This window comes from Papilio polytes, unplaced genomic scaffold (genome assembly GCF_000836215.1).
Source record: "Papilio polytes unplaced genomic scaffold, Ppol_1.0 DF823691.1, whole genome shotgun sequence".
NCBI classification, from domain to species: Eukaryota; Metazoa; Arthropoda; class Insecta; order Lepidoptera; family Papilionidae; genus Papilio; species Papilio polytes.
The window spans coordinates 422,697-441,195 of record NW_013525513.1 but is presented as its reverse complement, the minus strand read 5'-3'; the positions used below and the strand labels follow the sequence as shown (position 1 = coordinate 441,195).

At 33.2% G+C, this 18,499-nt stretch overlaps 1 protein-coding gene across 1 annotated transcript; it reads left to right on the top strand.

Moving 5' to 3' along the window:
* The first annotated feature begins 65 nt into the window (after window positions 1-65).
* On the top strand, window positions 66-18,421 carry LOC106104249 (endochitinase). The gene is made up of 11 exons (XM_013284232.1): window positions 66-110; window positions 5,655-5,719; window positions 6,791-6,960; window positions 9,257-9,422; window positions 13,605-13,827; window positions 14,793-14,916; window positions 15,434-15,631; window positions 16,557-16,853; window positions 17,399-17,611; window positions 17,711-17,785; window positions 18,287-18,421. The coding sequence occupies exons 2-11, from the start codon at window positions 5,662-5,664 to the stop codon at window positions 18,404-18,406; spliced, it is 1,644 nt and encodes a 547-aa protein (XP_013139686.1). The 5' UTR covers window positions 66-110; window positions 5,655-5,661; the 3' UTR covers window positions 18,407-18,421.
* The last annotated feature ends 78 nt before the right edge of the window (window positions 18,422-18,499 follow it).

The following is an 18,499-nucleotide window of genomic DNA, read 5'->3' as shown; positions in this document are numbered from 1 at the left end:
GAAATGTGTGATTTGGGACACCATGTGTAGTCGTGGTGTTTGCGCACGCGCATATAACCGAGGTGCAACGGACGGACAGACGCACTCGCACGCACGCCTCCGTCACAAACGTGAGTATTTTTTTTAAGCAAATTTGTTACAGCATGTGTTATACGTTTAATAAAACTCTATATATTTTTGTTCTAAAAGTGCTGAAAAGTGATAGTGAAATGTGTTTTATGTCAAATGCAATTAAAAAAAAACATATTTTGATGTTACACTCTTGTTTATATTTGTATAAAAGTGTATTTGGACTCTAAATGTATATTTTTAATTGAAATTATAGAATAAATAATAAAATACAACAAAAACATTGAATTTATGACAAAAAACATAATTTTTATAAATCAACAAGATTGTAAATTGGAGTAATAAGTAAAATTAGCGTTTAAAAAAAATGTACATATTTACTAGCTTTTGCTCGCGACTTTATCCGACTAGAATTTAAAAAAAAATATAAGTAGCCTAAGTTCAACCAGATTATGCTCTACATCTGTACCAAATTTCACGGAGATCCACTCAGCTGTTTAGGCGATACTTTATTACATCCAAACATACAAACTTTTGCATTTATAATGTTTGTAAGATAAATTAAATCAGTTTTCTCGTTTATTGCTCTCGTAATCTTCAACAATTAAGAACATAATCAACATCTTAATTAAATGTTAATTCTATGAATACGTTCAGACGTTAAAGTCGATGTTCTTTGAAGTGGAAAATATTGTACTCGCAATATTTTATAAAAGACAGTTTCTTCAAGAGTTAGATAGGGTTATATCTATTTAAGGTTTTTTTATTTTGTTTGAATTTCGTAGTACCCAAATTAGAATTATTTTTTTCTTATGTTTGAATTTCCAGGAAGTTAATCACAGTAATATTATAAATGCGAAAGTTAGATATAAATGCGATAAGTAGATAGATATATGTTTGTTAGTTTGTAGCCTAACCTGCTGAACGGATGTCGATGATATTTTGTACAAAGGGAGAGGATAGTCTGGAACACATATGCTACTCACTTTTGTTTTTTTTTTTTTAATTCCACGCGCACGTAGCGAAAGCTAATAAGTAGATTGTCATTGGAACTTTAATGTTTTAATGAATATAGAATAAATAATAGTTTGACACTTCAGTTAGAACTGAGTATGTTAAGCGAAATTTACTTTTATGAGAATAAAGTATCTTTAAACCTTACTCAGTTCAGGCCTCAGGAGACGTTTAAGTACCTATAGATTTGTTGAAATGTTTAGCGTGACTAGGCGTAATACGTCACGCACAGTCAGCACGCAGGGAGAGATGTTTTCTTTCAAGGGATTAATCAAACAATATTTACATTGTTTTCATCGCAAGATAATGTTCTTAATACATATTTACGAGTGCGTGTTAGCGTTGGGTACTAATTGTATTTAGTTTATTTTCTCTTAACTGTAATGAAGGGCTCAATTTAGCTAAATTAAAAGTTGTCTAAAGATTTTTAATTTATAATAGGGTGTAGCGAATGTGTATTAGCAAATAACTAGGATAGTTAAGTGATTGTCTGGTTTGTTATCATGGTTGTGGGTTGAAATTTCTAAGAGATTAGTTTATTTTTTGTTACAAGACTATTTTACAGAACTTTCTTAACAATTTTTACTATAATTAAACATAATGTGTATTAATTTTAGTGGATTAATTTAATTGCTTACAATTAACCAAACAATATTACATAATCCTTCTTCCCTTTAATTAAATTAGAATATGAGATAGAAACGTGAGATGACCCGAGCTAAAATTACTTTTGGTAAAGGCCGGTAAAAGCTCACAGATATTCTTCCAGTTGGATGCTTCGCAGAATATAATAATTGAAGACGTTTGTTAAGGAATAGCACCTGAGGCGCTAATTTCATTAACATATGTAAACATTAGGGAAATTAAGATCTTTGTATTCTATGTGTCTACGTTAATAACTAGTATTTTCCTACATTATTTTTACAAGTTATGTATAATGTATAAATTATTGTGGATGTGGAAAAATAACTTGGTTAGATGTTTATATAGTTTTATTTACAGAACTAGCTGTTGCCTGTGTTTTCGTCAATGCAATATTAAGATAAAAAATAACATGTCAACTACCCTTCAGTGAAAGTCCGGTCGAAATCGGCCCAGCCGTTTCGGAGATCACTCGGAACAAACGCGGCATGCGGACAGACAGACAAAAAAAATTAAATGCCATTTTCGTTTTCATCAATGCAAATACATCATATTACCGAAATCTGGAATTATTCTTTTGGTTTTACAAACAGACATTCCAATTTTATTATATGTATAGTCATCATTTTTTTGACACAGGAATGTAACAATGTTGAGTACTTCCGATGTTAAATCTTAATTACTCGTAGTTCCGGAAATAAAATGGATATACATAAAGGCGGTAGCTCTTTACATAATGACGTGAACAATTAACAACACGCTAAATGTTATATAAATTATTGCTAACATTGATAATGTAACATAACAAATAAATATTAAACTTTGGCATTTATAATGACTTCTTCTTCTTTTAATGAATAGTGGACCCCATCGTTATTTCGATAATTTCGCCAACGTTAAAATTTTGAATAGCAGCTAACTAGATAGATGGAATCCAGTGAGATTTACAAATGACTGGTAGCTGATGATATCAATAGAGACACTGAAATAAACACGAATGTTACTATCCTATACACTAATTAGTAAATTTATATATTTTAAACATTATTAGTAGTTAAAAATTTAAAGAAATTCGAGCGGATTATCAATGAAGGGTAGTTGACATAATTATTGCCTACTTTTTTAATTCCTCGCTGTCAAAATGTCGAAAGGGGTGGTCCAAATTTGCGCTAACAAAGTTTGCGAGAGATAGCTCGTTAAGAAGTAAGGCTAGATTCTATTTTGTTTCTTGTCTAGGGTGAGTTAATGTTATACTAAAATTAATAGATATTAACCACACTAGATAAGGCATGTTAAGGTTTCACTTTCATACTAGCAAAGGATAATGACATTTGGATATGAACTCATCGGAGACGATTTGTATGCCTCATGCATTCTTATATGCAGGACCGTGCGTTGACTTATTCGTGACAAGCAAACTAATTTGATGCAGATTTTGTTGAAATTGATACCATTTTTTAGTTCAAATGCCGTTTTATACATTCTTTTGTTTGTGTCCTTTTCGTAGGAGGGATTTCCTTAAAAGTTTTTTTAATACATCTTGGACGAAGTCGCGCAAAACCTATCACTTCATATTTAACACGCATACACAAAAACATAGAATGTTGTATAATGTAATTTCTGCTCTCAAAATACTTAGAGACTGTACAGAATTATCTTAAAGGTTAAAGTTGCTTCTAGTTAGAATAAACTTTTACGTACATTGTCTGAACTTTCTAGAAATTCTTGTAATTCAGAGAGTACAAGGATAAATAACGAGGCTCTCACTAATTGTACTCGCATGACTGTGTACCGTTTTTAATTCAGTCCTTTTCAACCCCTAAATGTCGAATTCATTTTAACGTTGAATATAAAATGAATTTCAATGCGTTCTTAAACTGAATTTAAAATGTTTCAAATTAAGAACATGTTTATGAAAAAAGTTTCAAACATTGTTTGTATTAAAACTAAATTAAAAACAAATTTAAATAAATAACAAAGAGTTAGTTTTTACACTATTAATGGCCATAAATAAAACTTTCTATTTTTTAAATCCAACAATAAAACACTGGTTGAAAATAAATTTGTAAGCAAAATAGAGAGATGTCAAACAGAAAAAAATAATAAATCTGTTGAGGTTAAAGTTTCGTACACACTGAGTCAGACACCGGTATTTATTAGCATTGCAAATATCACTGAACTTGAAATTTGCTGTTGTGTATAACCGGTTTTATTTCTTGTCACATTAAGTGCTAATATTGTTAACTATAGGACTTTCGCTAACTTTCTTATTGATGATAATGTTAATATTAGAAATTTTAATTTGTATCCTGTTTTTATATAGTTTCAAATGACTTTACTATGTTAGAATTTCTTTGATCAAAACAGTGCAGAAACTTGAGGTTAAATAAAGAAATTAAGTAACGTGTCCTACGTGAAAATAAGCATTAAATGTATACTGCTAATGTACTGTTAGTACTGCTTGCTCATTTGACACCTTATGATATAAAAAACAAATAACCTTAGAAATAACTTGTATGAATTAACCTTCCATTTCTTTGATTAGAGGCTTAATTATTCGGATTCAGTGCAAATATAAGAAAACGTATGTAACCCTGTTTGAATAGTAATTGTGTAGACAAAGGTTGTGTCGAGGTGTCGTTCAGAATTTCAATGGATGACTCAAATTGACTATTTTATCCTGCTTTTGAGGTCTCTACACTTTTGTTCTTTGTCAAACAATTACTTCCTATATTTTTAAAAGGAAACAATAGTGTTGAAGTAAATGCCAATACCAATAATTAATTCTTACTGGAGGCTACGTTTATACCAATATTATTTTAAATAAAATTATATTAGGGCATGTAAGAATAGATCGATGGCTTTTTAAACGATACATTAGGATTATTATTGTTATTGCTATCCTTAAATGCGTTAAACTAGAAGCAAGTGCTTTAAAAATTCACCTAAGATTAGTAAAGTCGAATTTTTGTTTTTATTTTTGTTCGGATCGATCTTAAGGGTGGTTATTGAGTTCGGACGAAATCTAATTCGGAGTGAATGTTTAATTGAACAGATCAATCGATATAACACATCTGTCGGCATTCAGATATATCGGATTGCGGTCATAATAGAAGCGACCAGGTTAATGGGTGAGTGTAGAACTCGAGCAATGTTCCCGTTATGTATGCCGTTACAACGTCGCATGTCACCGTACAATTGTGAATATTATTGAATATGTAATTTACAAACGCATTGGCAATATTAGTATCGAACTGAACTCAACATTAACATGTTAATGTTTTTTAGTATTCCACAAATACTTTTGAAACTTAAAAATGATTAACGGCAGAGCTTTTGTTGAGTTAACAAATTTTAGTTTTCTTATCACTAGTGAGATTGTAAACTGTGGATGTTTATAATTTTACAGTAACACAGGACATGTCCCCTCTCTAATTACTCGCTAGAGTCTCAGTTAAATAACATCGTTAGAGCGAGTGCTTGAATTTAAAAAGTTTTATTCCAATATTCTTACTCGTATTTGTTTGAGGTTGGTCGCAAAATTTTATTTGGCTTTTTATTTTTATTCTGCAATTTTGTGGAAACTCATATCAATTTTTAATTTTTTATGATAATGTGACTTTAAATTGGTTCAATGAGCTTTTCTATTTTAAATAATAATTTAAAGCACTTGGAGCTGATTGGCGATTTTGGTGCATTGTTTTTATCTTAATGTAATTTTTATTTGTTAAATCTAATGTGTGCATTTCAATAAAAATGTTCAATGAACTTGTGTTGTGCTACACAAAAGAGTTTTTTAACAATAAACAATTGCATCTTCATAAAAGTACCTTTAGTTTAGGTTTTCCTAAAAGACCTAGATCATGGTACTTAGGTTTATTGCACGTTACACTTTTAATATGAGAGTAATCAACTATATTTTGTTTCAGAAACAAAATGCGAGTAATACTAGCGGCGTTGGCTGTCCTGGCAGTCGCGACCACCGCGAAAGAATGTAAGTAATGATAAGATAAATAACAAAAAAACAGACGAGTTGAGAACCACCTCCTTTTAGAATTATGTTTATAAAGAAACTATATACAAACAATTATAGTTGCTATACAGAACTACCACGAAACCTAAATATTTTACACAATTAAAGACTTATAAAACCTTCATGGTGAATGTCTTTTTGCTAATAATGATTTTTAGTTATTCCCAGATACCCATTTGTGAAAACAAGTTCACCTTTCATTTACAAATACCTTGATCAATATAACATCATCATCTCCCCTGCCTTATCCTACTCCTGTAGGGTCGGCGCACCGGGTTTTCGTCCTCCAAAAAACTCTATCATCCGTCATCTCAGTCATCACTTCTTGACCAATATAACAAAACAAACACATTAATATTTCTGACAAATGAATTTGTTTTGAACAATCATAGACCAGGCTATAAACAGTTATGTACATATGTAGACTAGACTTTATGTAATAGTACTAATGATTAATTCTCTAAGGAGTAGGCAACTTAACCCGATAATTACATAGCTAATATGTAAACTTTGCAAGTATAATACAGAGATTCCCAACATTTTCATGTAAACCCCTTTCAAAATTTTATTACTGTCAGTAAACCCTTTGCTACATTTCTTCTTCAACTTGAAACCCTCTAACTAGCTGTTGCTCACAACTTCGTCTGCGTGAAATTAAAAAAAATATAGTCTATGTTACTCACTGATAACGTAGCTTTTTATGGTAAACGAATTTTTGAAATACTTACGAAAACCCAAAAGTAAAGTTTTTTCCTCTTTATAATATTAGTATAGGCGAACATTATATCTTGCCAGCTATGTGTTTACACATGCCATATACATTTACACATCTATACTAATATTATAAAGAGGAAAGATTTGTATTTTTTTATGTATTTGATTCACGCAAAAACTACTGAGTCGATTTTAAGAATTCTTTCACCGTTAGAAAGGTAATTTATCTGTGAGTATCATAGGTTATGTTTTTTTGTGTTAATGTTAAATTTTACGCGGGCGAAGTCGCGAACTTATATAAATTGTTACTTTCCCCAGCGGACAGCAGAGCCCGCATAGTATGCTACTTCAGCAACTGGGCGGTATACCGGCCTGGGGTGGGCAGGTACGGCATCGAGGACATTCCCGTGGACAAGTGCACCCACATCATATACTCCTTCATCGGCGTCACTGAACACTCTAAGGAGGTTCTCATCATTGACCCTGAGGTAAGACTACTCAATGTACTTAAAAGCACTATCTAATAAATTAATTTTTTTTTATCTGTTCCTATAAAATGTTAGGAAATTAGGACCCGTTTCTAATATTTTCCGGTTCTTACTTTAAACTAATGTCTCTTTTGTTTTTTTTTAATATTTACTCGTCTAACATAACTTTTTTAAGTTACAATCAAACAATGTCAACGCACTAAATGAAATTATTTAAACAATCGTTATTAAATACTAGCTTTCGTCCGCGACTCCGTTCGCGTGGAATTAAAGAAATAACAAAAGTGAGTAGCCTATGTGACCTTCCAAACTATCCTCTACGTCCATACCAAACTTCATCGAAATCCTTTGAGCCGTTTAGACTACAAACTCTAACAAACCTCCATCCATCTAAACTTTCGCATTTATAATATTAATATGATGGTAAATCTAAATCTACATAAATATGTCTTGAAAATAATTAATAAATGTTCTAAATTGGATATTCCTTTACAGTTTAAAGTTATAGATCCAAAACATAATACTTAATACTATTACTTACATTTCAACGCACAAATAGCATTAAATAATTAGATTTAAACGATATTTATTTGGAACAGCTTTCTCTTACAATCTCTAAATCATTTAGCAATAAAAGGCGCCAGACAAAACGCGCAGAAATCTTTATTAAATTCCGAACTTGGCTCATTTCCATACAAAATACTTATAACTTACGAACAATCCAGTATTCTTTTTTATTATAAAAAAATATAAGGACTTTTCTTTGAAATGACTGCAATAACAGTAATTACTTACTTTAAAACAGATTTTTTTGTGACTGAATTGCCGCTGTTTGCCTTGAAGAGGCATTTACAGATTCACCGGGCTTGAGGTGGCCGAGCGCAGATGGCGCTGAGTCTAAACCTCGTTATTAAAAACAGATATTTCGATACGTATTGACTAATGATACAGGCATTAAAAAAATATTATCACAATTTGATTAACAATAGCAATTGTTATACTGTTATTACATCTATTAACAAATATTTCACAACTAGCTTTCATCCGCGGTTTCGTCTGAGCGGAATTAAATAGAAATAGTATGTAGGTTATGTGTTCTTCCAGACTATGTTCTTCATCTCTGCCAATCGAGATTCGTTCAGCATTTTATGCTAAAAATTACAATAAATATCTACCTACCCATCAAACTTTCACATAATGAAACCCTCACACATAAAATGTTAGTAACCTCCTGAATTTCATTGGTATCCGTTTGAAGAGCAAACATATATGACATTACACCGCGTAACAGACAGAGTGCATTTTTAGGAAAAAGATTTCTCTCTTTGCATACCTTACCTTACGGACACAATGTACTAATTTTTCAATCAAATATTGCGAATTCCTGTTTTTTCTAATAACAATTACCAGTCTTTCTATTTCTATTGTTATATTTAAAATGTTCAATGCGATCTTTTTCATGCTTGTACTCGTTAGTGCGTATTATGATTGATAACAATCTCTCTTGCGTAATTAGTTACTAATTTTAAATAGTTTACAATACTTTACTGCTTGTAAATTACCTTGAGTTTACTGAAGCCAAATATTTTAAGAGTAAATCTCATATTTAATGTTTCAGCTGCAGATTTACTTTATTCTTTGCGGATAACATCTCGCTAGACGGACCTTCTCTTAATTAAGGATTCTTATCTAAGAATTTTATTACTTCGTGTATTTTCTCAACTATTTCTCTGAAACTATCTAGATACGGTAGTTTTCTTATTTTATACTAATGAAAGCCGTATTTTGTTGATCGTCAGATTACCTGACTAAAAAAATTAAGATTTTTTTACCCAAAAATCTTTGAGGACATTTACAAAACATCATGGCAAAGCTTCATTACTTGAGCAGTAGGCAACAAATTTTATTGTAAATATTAATTTCCGTTCTTAGAGTTAAAAAAATCTTTCTATCCTTTTGTTTATTAAATTATTAACTGATTATTTATACTAGCTATTGAGTCCCAATCCATCCGCACGGAACTAAAAAAAAATTAGTAAGAAACTTATGTATTCTCCCATACTATGTTCTACATCTGTAACAAATTTCATGGACGTGTCTGTTTTGGAGATACGTATTAACAAACATTCATCCATCTATACTTTCGCATTTATAATGTTAGTATGAAATATGATTGTCATGTAAAAATTCTATGTGAATCGACACTAATGGGAATACTTAATAGGCAATGTGTGCTTCATCTCACGCATTTATGCATTTCGTTTCTTTTACTCACAAAAAAATATATAATTTGCAGTTAGACGTGGAGCAGAATGGTTTCAAGAACTTCACAGATCTGCGTGCCCACCATCCCGACATCAAGTTCATGGTGGCAGTGGGGGGTTGGGCAGAGGGGGGCTCGAAGTACTCCCAGATGGTAGCGCATAAAAGCTCGCGCTTGAGCTTCGTAAAAAGCGTTGTTGGTAAGTATTAAGTTTCATAATTTTACTGTGAAATTCCGACATTCGTACAAAAACATATTTTTATTTTAATATTAAGGGGAATAAATAGCACGACAGTTCGTTTTCATCGATATATAAAGCAGTGCAAACCTAATTATTAGCAACCTTTAAAAACTCTATCGGGATAGAGGTAAAACTAAAAAACTTATAAGCTCAACTAGTATATTCTGAGGAAAAATACAATATTGGAAAATCTATGGCATCGAAATCGGTTTAGCCATTTAGGCTAAATGCCTTTAAAAGTATGATTTAACTACACAGTCTTCTTACCACTTATCTTACTTCTTACTGACATTGTAAATGTAAAAGTTTAGATGCATGGATAAATGTTAATTAGAGTTTGTAGCCTTAATTGCTAAATGGAATGCGATAAAATTCGTCATAGATGTAGAGGATAATCTGGAAGAAAGAACGCACATAAAAAGAACATTGCTTTTATTTTTTGTAATTCCACCCGTACAGAGTCGCAGGTGAAAGCTAGTATTCCATAAAAACTAATATAATAGTTTCGTAGGTAAAAATTAAGCCTTTAAGCTACTTTATAATTTAGTCTCCGAAGCTTCGTCATATATTGCCAGTATTAAGTTTGCAATTTCATTTTATATTTTAATACACATTTCATACGAGTTCGCTTTCTTGCCATTCTAATATGTATATTAAAAATATCTTTACAGTCTTTAATTTATTTGAAGAAAGTGACGGCTGTTATTTTCGTATAAAATTTAGTGTGGACGTGCATTTATGACATTATCTTTATAAACCTAAGCTTAAAAATTCTCCGTTTAATTTACAATTTTGTTTAGTTGTGGATATATATTGTAAACTAGCTGTTGCTCGCGACTTCGCCCGCGTGAAATTGAAAAAGATAGCCTAAGTTACTCACTGATAACGTAGCTTCTTAATGGTTAAGAGTTTTTGAAATCGGCCCAGTGGTTTTTGAGTTCACTCAATACATACAAAAAATATAAATATTTCCCCTTTATAATATTATTGTAGATAAACTATTTTCTAAAATACAACTACCAAACAATCAGCAACATTTCTGCTAACTGCGGTTTTAAAAATTCGTGTTATATAAAATTTAGAGAACATTTACGTGCAAACAGAGAGAAGTACCGGTTTGAGAATTTACCCGTTCTTTACACGAGAGGTCGCTGCACGCGTGAGCTGAAATTCAGAAAGGATTTCATGCAGGTCAAACGCAAAGCCGATGTAAGAATGCTTACGTGCAACCTGCATACGGAATATCTTACTTTAATTTCTTCCACGATAAGTCGTATTAAATGATCAAAACATGTGAACTTTTTGTTTTGCAGATATACCTGACTAAGAGGTTAGGTAATAGGTAATTTCATCTCCTTTTTGTATATGCCTGCAGCCTATGTGTTATTCCAGACTATCCTCTACATCTGTGTCAAATTTCATCGCGATCCGTTCAGCAGTTTAGGCTACAAATTCAAACAAACATCCGTCTAAACTTACGCATTTATGATATTAGTAGATTGACAAATTGGTATGAAAGCTAATGATATAATGCAGCAATAACTATAATTAATGGCACGCGATATATACAGTATGCAATATCGTTCGTTTACTCTGCAACTCATAAACGCCTACATCAATACTGGTTCAGTATAAATTGTGACTATAGAAGGAAGAAGATTGCTCTGTGATTTTATCAACATTGTTACAAATCTTTATTAGTTATAGTCATAGTTTTATGTGTATGTAAGACATTATCACTGACTTCCGTATTTATTTCGTAGTATGTAATTCGGATTCTGTAGTGTGTAATTCGGATTTATTAAAATTCAAATCCACGTTTCCTTCCCATCATTCTTAGAAATAAAAGGGTGGGAAGGAAAAGGAGCTAAAGATGGGCCCTCGGCATCACACTCATCAGATTGTACGCGGAATTTCTCCCACTTCACGTCTGTCTTCTGTGTAGTCGTGATATTGCACGGTGCGAGCTGACCCGTTCGTGCGAAGATGTTAAACCGGGCTCTATCACTGTTAAAAGGTCGTAATATCGTCGGTTATGTTAACTTCAACTTGATAAACAGCAATATTTAAACTTAAAGAGTGTTATTGTAATAAAATTAAAAATTCGTTGAAAAAGAAACGTATGCAAGTAAATCTGCGGGTATCTAGTTGTTATGTTACACAAGACATTATATCGTCATAGCTTTTAGAATGTTTCTCCGACAATTTAGTTGAGTGAGACAGTTTGAGTGCGGAGGAAATAGTGAGTTACGCCTCCGATAGGAATTACCCAGAGAGCTTGGAAATTGTCATTTCCTGATAGATGTTTAGGGTTTGCCGAGCAATTTACTGACGGTTAAGTTATATAACTTGATCGTATTTATTATAGCCTGATATAAATAACTTGTCTGGGAATATGTTAAGAATTTAGATATAGAAGAAAAATATACAGAAGACAGGCTTGATGTGTGAGCAATTCAGCGTCCGTCTGATGAGTGTCGAGCTGGAGGCCCGATTTTAGTTCCTTTTCCTTTCCATCTTTCATAGGAAGGGGAAATATCCTGTTTATGTGCGTCCCTTCTTCCGTCGATTAAGGGTAGGCAACGTATCTGCCATTGCGACACACTGTATAAATAATTTATGACAAAAATATGTAAAATTTGGCGACACACAAAAGTGCCGCAGCACAATGGTTGAGAATCACTGCTTTAGGTGATAGGTTGAAAAAAGGAGCGAACGTAATTTTTGAACTTCCAAATGTCACGCGGACGACGTCGCGGGCAACAGCTTAGTATATAAAAAGAGGATACTTTTGCTGGTAACGCTTTATTCAAATTCATGTTAATCTAACTTCTTACTTGCAGTACATAAGTATAAAGCGTTTCTTTGTGTAGGTGGACAAAAATAAGAGGGCAATATTTTAATGCGACCTCCATTAGTGTCATTGCAGTGTAGCGGCGACGCACCGCGCGGGGACTGTTACTGCAAATTGCTTTTTTGCCCTCCTTAATATGTAGTTACGGCTAATTGCGTAATTATTTTATAAAAGCCTTTTCAGTAATTGTAGTAGGCATTATCTAAATATATTGTCTTTACGTGTTTATTGCTGATAGTTTCATAAATTAAAATCAGACCTAAAACGATATCGAATTTTCTATAACAGTTAAAAAATCCTTTGAAAATAAAATAACTTCTTTCTAAATCACCCATAAAACAATCATAAACACATTTGTCTAACATAAAAAGATTAATAATTGTGTTTCGTCCTTTAAGAGAGCTCAAACACTCTTGACTAAACTATCGCACAACTATTTTGTCGCGCTTTGATTCCTATAAGCTTAGGTGGAGGTGCGCACATTACTTAATTTTTAGTTGTGCAACTAAACAGTTGAATTGGCTGAGAAACAATCGACAATCGCAAAACGTTGTGCGATAGATTACTCAAAAGTGTGCGCCCGCCTAAGTATTTTCATACATCTGTATTTTTAAATAGTAAAATAATAAAGTCGGATTATAAAGACAGACTCTGTTCAAATTACAAATTTCTTTAGAAATTCTCTAAAATGACGGCGATAACTTAACTCCTATTCTACCAACAAGCGGTATTCAGGGAAGTGTGGAAGGCAGTTAAAATAATACGTAGCGTTTACAGCGTGACATGACTCCGAGTTATACGAGAGAGGAACATTTTTATATCCCCACATTACCCGAGCACGGCTCCGGGTATGCAAATAAATGTCATATTTCCAGGGGGCATATTACGAGTTGAATCCCGGCGAATGCGAGGCACGACGTACTCGCTTTTAATTATTTTCCATTATCGTTTTAGAAGAATGCTCAGACGAGTTAATTTAAACTTTGCCTTTTGATATTTTTGTAAGCCTTTTATGCTTTTATTGAAAAAGTTTCGAAATTGTCACGTCACAAATAAATAAAACTTTATTGTTATAACATATATAATAATAACATTATGAAATATTTTTAAATGTTCCGTCTTATCTTTGAGGGTGAAATTTTCACGTACTGAGAGCAAAGTAAGATGTTTGCTCATTTCATTAGAAAAACAGCATATTTTTTGGGTATAACTTTCAGCAATAGACACGGTGTCAAAACAATCTGAACATTTTAAAGTATGTCTAAAGAATTCCTCTTTCATTACAGATTTTATAAACAAATACAAGTTCGACGGACTAGACCTCGACTGGGAGTACCCTGGTGCTGCTGACCGAGGCGGTTCCTTCTCCGACAAGGATCGGTTCTTGTACCTCGTGCAGGAGTTACGACGCGCTTTCATCAGAGAAGGGAAGGGATGGGAGCTAACCGCGGCGGTACCAGTAGCTGCTTTCAGACTTATGGAGGGTTACCATGTACCTGATTTATGTCGGTGAGTGTACCATACAAACTTTACATCGCTAAATGCTTCAGAAAAAGTAATCATACCAATATTATAAGTGGGAAGTTTAGATAGATGTTTGTTAGAGTTTGTAGCCTAAACAGCTAAACTAATTTTGATGAAATTTGGTACAGATGTAGAGGATAGTCTGGAAGAACACATAGACTACTCACTTTTGTTTCTTTAATTTCACTCTGACGGGGACGCGGACGATAGCTAGTTTAAGATAAATTCAATTTATGTAATAACCGGTACCAATTTGTTTCTCTATCTTGTATTAGAGAAAACTTTTGAAAACTGTTGTTTTTCACTGTTGCAAAATATCAATTACTTTCCAATATTCCATTAAATCGAAAACCTCTAGGAATCAAAAGCTCAGCATTGCAATAAAATTGAATATTACGAAAGACATTTCATCACCACATTAGCGTGGTTACGACTGTTATAAAATTGGAGAGAGCAATTGAAAATTTAATAGCAGTAATATCGGTACCTTTGAAAACATTCCCCCATTCCACGATGTTTTCAACATTTTTCCTTGCTCGAATAAAATTATTTCTCATCTTGTTTGTAAAGAAATTTTCGCAGCATTATAAGTGAAACCGAGTGGCTCTTCATGAATAAATGATTAACAGAATCATAAAGCAATTCAGAGAAGATGCTTCTTAATTCTCAGTTCTTACATAATTCGAGATAAAAATCTGAAGCGGTTCTTAATACTTATAACATAAGTAGAATACAAAATGATTTATCTTGAAGTATCAGTTATTTACCTTTTTTCTGCTTTGACTATCAAAGTAAATGATTTATTAGAATTAATCATTTACTTTCATAAATCGTAATCCTAATCGTATTTAATTTTATGTTTATGACATAAGCTCATTAGTTATTTCTTACTAGAGAACGATCATTCAGTCATTCAGTTCCTTTGTAAATGAGATCACATATTTGTACAGGGAATTGGATGCCATTCACGCGATGACTTACGACTTGCGTGGCAACTGGGCTGGCTTCGCAGACGTCCACTCGCCGCTATACAAGCGCCCCCACGACCAATGGGCTTACGAGAAACTAAATGTGGTGAGTGAGATAAGGCTAAGCCGTTTACAATGTGTAGTTACTAGCTACTATTTTGGTAAGATGTGACAAGTTAACACCCTCACCCTCCGTCACAAATCGTAGAAGCATTGAACTCGTTAAAACATCTCTAGTTTTTTAAGAGAAATTCAACATAGTTTTTTTAAATCTATAGATTTATATCATTTACTTTTGCCAAATTTTTCAACAGCTTTTAGGTTGCTGTATGTATGCTTTCATATGTAGTTTTTTTATAAAGAGGACGATTTGTATTTTTATATGTATTGAAATAACTCAAAAACTACTGTGCCGATTCCCAAAATTCTTTCACCAATAAATAGCTACGTTATCTCTGAGTAACAGGTTCTATATTTTTATAATTTCATGAAAGCGAAGTCGCGAGCAACAGCTAGTGAGAAATAAAAAGAACTTTTACACAATTATTAATCATAAAATTAGGAAGAGAATAATACAATTTCTGAATGATTTATTGACATTTATATAATTAATATTATTTCAGAACGACGGTCTTAATCTTTGGGAAGAAAAGGGCTGCCCATCCAATAAGCTGGTAGTGGGCATTCCGTTTTACGGGCGTTCGTTTACATTGTCTGCGGGCAACAATAACTATGGTCTGGGGACTTATATCAATAAAGAGGCCGGCGGAGGCGATCCCGCGCCCTACACCAATGCCACCGGCTTCTGGGCTTATTACGAGGTAACGTTCTCCTTTATAATAACCGAATAGACATTAATACCTATATAACTCTGTGGAATAGAGATTACGAGGGCAGACGTATTGTATGGTTAGGTTAGTCTAGACTAGGTAGAAATTACTGTGTTTTCATTGGCTATTTTAATTCTAAAAAGGCAGTCTGAAATATCCAAGCATATTTATATTAAAGCTGTTAAGTCAGTTGGGTCGCCTTCAAAATTGGAAATGCAGAATTTAAATATGAATGGATGTTTATTATAGTTTCACATATTAAAATGTCGCTGACCTAAATTTTGGTTTTATTAAAATTTCCTAAGTTACCGGCAATATTTTACTTCATTATTTCTGTTATTCTGGTCAAGTTGTTTTCAGGGTTAGACGTTGTTTTAAATGTATGGAAGTCACGAATACTGTTTTTAAAATACAATTTGATTATACAAGTATAACGAAGCAAATGTTTGTATCAACTTAAAAGGGTTAAATAAAGTACAAATATAAGAATGAAGTATTAAAGAGTTTCCAGAAAATTCCATTGTTTCAATTTGAAAGTTTTCCAAAGTTTATTTTGTGGAATTTTCTGATTGCGGTTCTCTCGACTTTAAAATTATTGTACGCAATAAAGTCTCGTCGGATGAAATGAAACTATTTTCAGTATTTTCTTATAATACATAAGGGTGCGACCGACGTGGCGGAGTGCTTTAGAATTATTGAGAAGTGTTTTAAAATTTCGTTTAAATTTTCTTAACATTTGACTTATAATTTTAACTAAACCAAACTAGAAATTTCAACTTCTTGTTAGGGAGCGCATGTACGAGTATTAAATGGGTTTCGATACTGACTTAAAGTTCTCTTTATCAAGAGTAATTCTTAGATAACTTCTTAAGGCTTCTCTAAATTGTAGTCCTTTAATATTGTTTTTAAATTCCAGATCTGTACTGAAGTGGATAAGAAAGATTCTGGCTGGACTAAAAAGTGGGACGAGCACGGCAAATGCCCCTACGCTTTCAAGGGCACCCAATGGGTTGGATACGAGGACCAACGGAGTGTAGAAATTAAAATGGATTGGATCAAGCAGAAGGGTTACCTCGGCGCGATGACGTGGGCGATCGATATGGACGACTTCAGGGGTCTGTGCGGTCCCAAAAATCCCCTAATTAATATCCTCCATAAAGAAATGTCGAACTACATCGTCCCCCCTCCCCGCACCGGACATACCACCCCCACTGTGAGTATGCGAGGCAAAGAAAACAAACCTCTTCAGATTATTCCGAGCTCGGGCAATATAAGTAAAGTTTGCGTACGAATTTATTAGGCTCATAGGGATGGACGGATGTCGGTAGAATCGATATCGACTAGTCATCGTTTTCTTTTAATCGATTTTATACCACGTAACTTATTTGATCTGGTTAGTTACATAAACTGCTTTTGATATAGACTAAAAATTATTTATAAAATATTACCCTTTGATACATAATTTAATATTAAAGTAATAATTTTCATTGTGGTTTGTACCTTTGATTTTTAAATATTTTAACTGCGATAGTCGAAGTTGTGGAGTTATCAGTGTATAACATGGTTTTGTTTTTTATTTAATTTGTAGATTAGTTACAAAATAAATATAATTGAGGTACAACACTATTTAATACTTGTGTATCGCTCCTTAAAGTAACAAGAGAGAGGGTATTTACTGTCAAAATATGTTGGCAATCGAGAGGCGATAAATCCTTTAGACAAATGGAAGTCATTAATCATCGCGATAAAATCTTTTAGCCGGAATGGGCGCGGCCGCCGTCGACACCTAGCGACCCAGCAGAGGGCGCCCCTGTCGTCACTACCACTACTAGGAGACCCACTACTACTATGTCCACTACGACCAAGACCACTACAATTAGAACTACCACTACCCGCGTGACGTCAACAGAAGCAGCCAGTGAAGCTCCCGAACCAGTGCCAGTTAATGATCATCCCGAGGAACCTCCAGCGGTAAATTTATACCCATACTCTATAATCTAGCAAAGTCTATTGTCGTCTTTCACTCCTTCTGGAATATTGAGATAACATTATTTTTTCTATTTTAAAAAGGAAAATGAGGTTGACAACCCTGATATCTGCGACTCCGAAGACGATTACGTGCCCGACAAGAAAGCCTGCGATAAGGTAATAATGCAAACAATATTATTATCATAAAAATAAATAGCTTTCCACAGCACCTACCGCGTTTAAAATAATTTTGTAACATTCCTCGTAATGGAAATAACACGTAACTATGATATATCAGATATAATTTAATGTAATTCACTCCTTAATAAAGCCTGAAGATTTATTAATATTCAAAATTGCATTCTTAACTTATACGAGATTAGGATGGGTCTCGTTTAGCGTTAAACGTCTGACGTATGACATTAAATTACCATCGCGAACGTTACGACGCCGCGAATATTTGCATTTAAATTATTGTCAGGCGCAACTTTCACGTTAAATTGCATATTTATTCTATAAAACCGTTAAGAAATCACGAATTACATTTACAACAATTTACAGGCTGTTAAAAATACTTATTACATAAATGTAAAATACACGTCGGCCATATTTATGGGTAATAATTGAAAATACATTGCCTAAAAAGTTCCCAGTCTTAAAACGAACTTTTTTTTTCAGTACTGGCGCTGTGTCAATGGGGAACCAGTCCAATTTACTTGTCAACCAGGAACCGTATTCAACACGCATCTAAACGTTTGTGACTGGCCGCAAAATGCTAAGCGACTTGATTGTAACTAATCCCAGAAAAAAAAACATAGCACGCTCCAGACATTAAAACGTACGAATGTGTTTCTTTTACCAAACACGTGCTTTTTAATTATTGAGCGTGTC